This window comes from Nelumbo nucifera, chromosome 1 (assembly GCF_055504915.1).
Source record: "Nelumbo nucifera cultivar China Antique chromosome 1, China Antique-T2T, whole genome shotgun sequence".
Taxonomy (NCBI): Eukaryota; Viridiplantae; Streptophyta; class Magnoliopsida; order Proteales; family Nelumbonaceae; genus Nelumbo; species Nelumbo nucifera.
Window position 1 is genome coordinate 21,537,401 of NC_142649.1, and position 3,480 is coordinate 21,540,880.

The 3,480-nt window shown below is 43.9% G+C and overlaps 1 protein-coding gene across 1 annotated transcript; it reads right to left on the reverse strand.

The window, feature by feature from the left end:
- Positions 1-370: 370 nt before the first annotated feature.
- On the reverse strand, positions 371-3,208 carry LOC104605820 (amino acid permease 3-like). The gene is made up of 6 exons (XM_010270734.3): positions 2,707-3,208; positions 2,335-2,568; positions 2,134-2,227; positions 1,822-2,036; positions 1,600-1,739; positions 371-1,496 (listed from the first exon to the last, which is right to left on the reverse strand). The coding sequence occupies exons 1-6, from the start codon at positions 2,798-2,800 to the stop codon at positions 843-845; spliced, it is 1,431 nt and encodes a 476-aa protein (XP_010269036.2). The 5' UTR covers positions 2,801-3,208; the 3' UTR covers positions 371-842.
- Positions 3,209-3,480: the final 272 nt, after the last annotated feature.

The following is a 3,480-nucleotide window of genomic DNA, read 5'->3' on the forward strand; positions in this document are numbered from 1 at the left end:
TAGATACCTCAGATCGGAGAGCATCAATCACCATTTTTTTTTACCATAATCCTCGAATCAGATCCAGATGTTGGCAAATCATAAATTGAAAATCTAATAAATTCTTATCAAATTTGAATCAATTGAAATTTTTATAGAATCAAATTGGATATACCGTTTACCGAGTACAATCCAATCCGTTTACAGCACTACTACAATCCACGCCATAATATCCATGCATTGGGGATGTAAGCTCAATTTGGATTGTATTGGGCTAATATTGCAATTTCTGGTTCATATTTGAATCTCATGGATCAGTCCACGCCATGATACATTCGATTGTTCTTTTAGCAATAAATGACCAAGATGTTTTATTGAATTTTACTCGCAATGCATCCAAACCGATCCACTTTAGGGAATACTTGCTTAATGGTTCAACCCCATAAAAACCAACAAAGAGAGACCAGGAGGTCCAGGTCTTACTCTGCACAACACAATTTCTAGTCCGGACCTGGACCAACTGGTCCATGCTGAAGTGAAAACAAGAACACTGAACAAGATTGATCAGAAGCAGAAAGAGTTATAACAATCCAAGCAGGAGGAGACTACTACATTTGAATGCCATACCATACACTTGCGTATGGTACCGCGAGCCTCCAAAGTTGTTAACAAGAAAACAGGAAATTCACGCAGCTGAAGCAACTGACAGATCTGAACTACAACCAACAACAGCTTTACTTGATACTGTTGTCATGGACAGGGACGGGAACTAATTAAAACCTCTGATGGCCCGATCTTCTTGCCTTGGAAAGCTTAATCAAGGCTGCCGACGACGATGGGTTCGCGCGAGAGAAGCAAACTTATTAGTAGCTGGTCTTGAAGGGTTTGTAGACCTTGAGATCAAGGATGACGCCGGCGATGGAACCGGCGGCAGCAGCGACCGAGATAACAAGGCAGGCGAAGCTGAGGATTTGGAGAGAAAGCCAGCGAGTGCTCCATCTGGGTATCTTCTTCTGGGCAATGTACATCTGGACGGGGAAAAATACAGTGAGGGGCCAAAAGCTGAAGGCTCCGAGGATGCCCACTACGTCGTTGAAGAATGGAAGGAGCATGGAGATGATGGTGGTCGCCACCACGAAAGCCGACCGCCAAACCAGGCGGAATAGGTTGAGTTTATAGGGGCAGAAGCCTGGGATCGGGACCTTGATCTCATTTGTGATGAATTTGCTGTCTGGCCATCTCTGTGATGCCCATTTCTCGATGAAGGCGAAGAGGGGCTGGCAGAAGACTTGGTAGGCACCGACCAGGTGGATAACTACAGCAGCATTGGCGATGTCGATGACCCAGAATGGATTGTAGAAGCCGAAGCCGGTGAGGAGGTTTCCGGGAGCCAAATCGCCAAAGGCAGCGTAGCCCATGCAGCCGCAGAGCATGTAGAACAGTGTGGTCACGAAAACACTGAACAAGGTTGCCTTCTTCATTGTCTTGGCCTCAGATGGTGGGGATTTGAGTGTGTTCTGTTTAGAAACAGAGTAATTAATTGATCAGCAGATGTAATCTAAGACTCAGAGATGATCTTGTCGTATGCGGGCTTACTGAGAATGAATCATATCTAGGTACCTGAATTTCAACGAGGATGATTGAGTAAGAGTAGGCAAAAGCTATGTCTCCGAGAGCTTGGAAGCTTCTCCATATCTTTTGGGTTTCTGTGACTGCGCCAATCGTTATTCCAGTGAGGCTACCCCTGAAACTTCCAGTCTCTGATGATCGAAACCCAGGTTAGTTTTGGAGAAATTGTTCAGTTGTTTTGTAAGACAAAGATAGAAAGAAAGCAATTCAGACCTGCAACTTTGGAGATCCCAAGTCCAAGCCCAATGACAGAGTAAGTTAAGGACATAATAGCAGCAACGATTGACAACCACCATATCTGATCAAAGTCTGGAATTTGAGATAACAGAATTTCTGTGACACCAAAAATGATCATGTAGGGGTTGCTTGATACGTGGCATGAGTTTTTGCCTCCACTTTCATGGAAACAGTTAGACCTTCTGATTGCCCTGTTGATCAAAACACAGAAGACCCATTAATATAAATACCATTAAACTGCATTGGAACAGTTAGTTGAAGACTGTTAGGTACCAAGTTTCGACTCACATCATGCTTATAGATGCTGCAATGGTGTATCCAATGGATACTCCAAAAAGGTTCAAGTACTGAATTACCCCACAAATCTTAACCTTGACTCCACCTGTGGAAGATTTGAAAAGAAGGAATTTAGTTTCAGAACTTTTCTAGAGAACCCATTTGTTTAATTGGTTAACTGAAGGGGGAATTCTGAGAAGTTCAGTTATGCACCGAGGTTGGATCGAACTGCATCCATGTAAGTGTAGTTTCTCTTGCCAGAGACCGGGTCACCGGATCTGTAACAGTCGGCCAAGAGAGACGAGGTGTAGTAGATCACAAAGGAGAATAGGATCATCATAGCTGGACCAGCAATCCATCCCAGCTGAGCTATGGCCCATGCCAAGGAAAGCACACCAGATCCAATCACAGCCGTAACTATGTGAGCACTTGCAGTCCAAAAGGTCCCTGATTTAGACCAGAAAAAAGAAAACAAAACGAAATTGTTAGCTCAAAGAAACGAGGAACCAAAGCAGAAACACTGAAACAGCAACAGCAAAAGAACAAGATCATTTATGGGGAATTAGAAGAATTTTCTGAAAATACCAGTTCGTTTGAGACGTCCATCGTCATCGAAGCATTCTGAGCCACCTTGTGGAGACACATCTATCGAGAGATCAAACACCTGTTTCTCAGCCATCTTTGGAACTTGGAAGAGAGCAAAACGAGTCAGGGTATTGCCTTTTGCTAGTCTAGAGCTAGTTTATTAAATAGTCAAGCAGTTTCTGTACAGAAAATAGAAAGAGAGCGCGGAATGGATTGAAAGTGAGACTAGAGAGAGAGAAGGAAATGAGCTACTGAGTCTTCTCAAAGGTGAGCAAACTACTTATAAGAAGCTCTACTGTGTGTCACTGAAAACTGACACACCGTCCAAGAGTCACAAAATCCCAAATAAATCAGAGATTTTGGCTAGTTGGGTTGGTATGCCTCGATTACTTCACCACCTACACCAGATGCTCAACAAATTGATAATGAGGTCTAGAGGGTAGAGAAAGAGAGTCGTAAAAGGGAGTAGGAAAGCGAACTCGTTGCTGTCATGCTGTATTGCTGTGTGTGTGTGAGAGAGAGAGAGAGAGAGAGACAGAGATGACTATTTCGATCGAGTCTCTGTGGGTGAGACTGCCGAACAGAGAAGACTTGGCACTGAGCGAGAGGGGAGGAGTGAATTTAATGGAGGGAGGTGGTGGGGTATATATAACACCTGTTAGGAAGAAAAAGGTTTACAGAGAACACGTGGTTCAGCAGATTTCAGAAGGCTCCAAGAGGACCAAGACCACAGACGTGCCACACCCTTTTTCAAGCTCACTATCAAGGAAAATC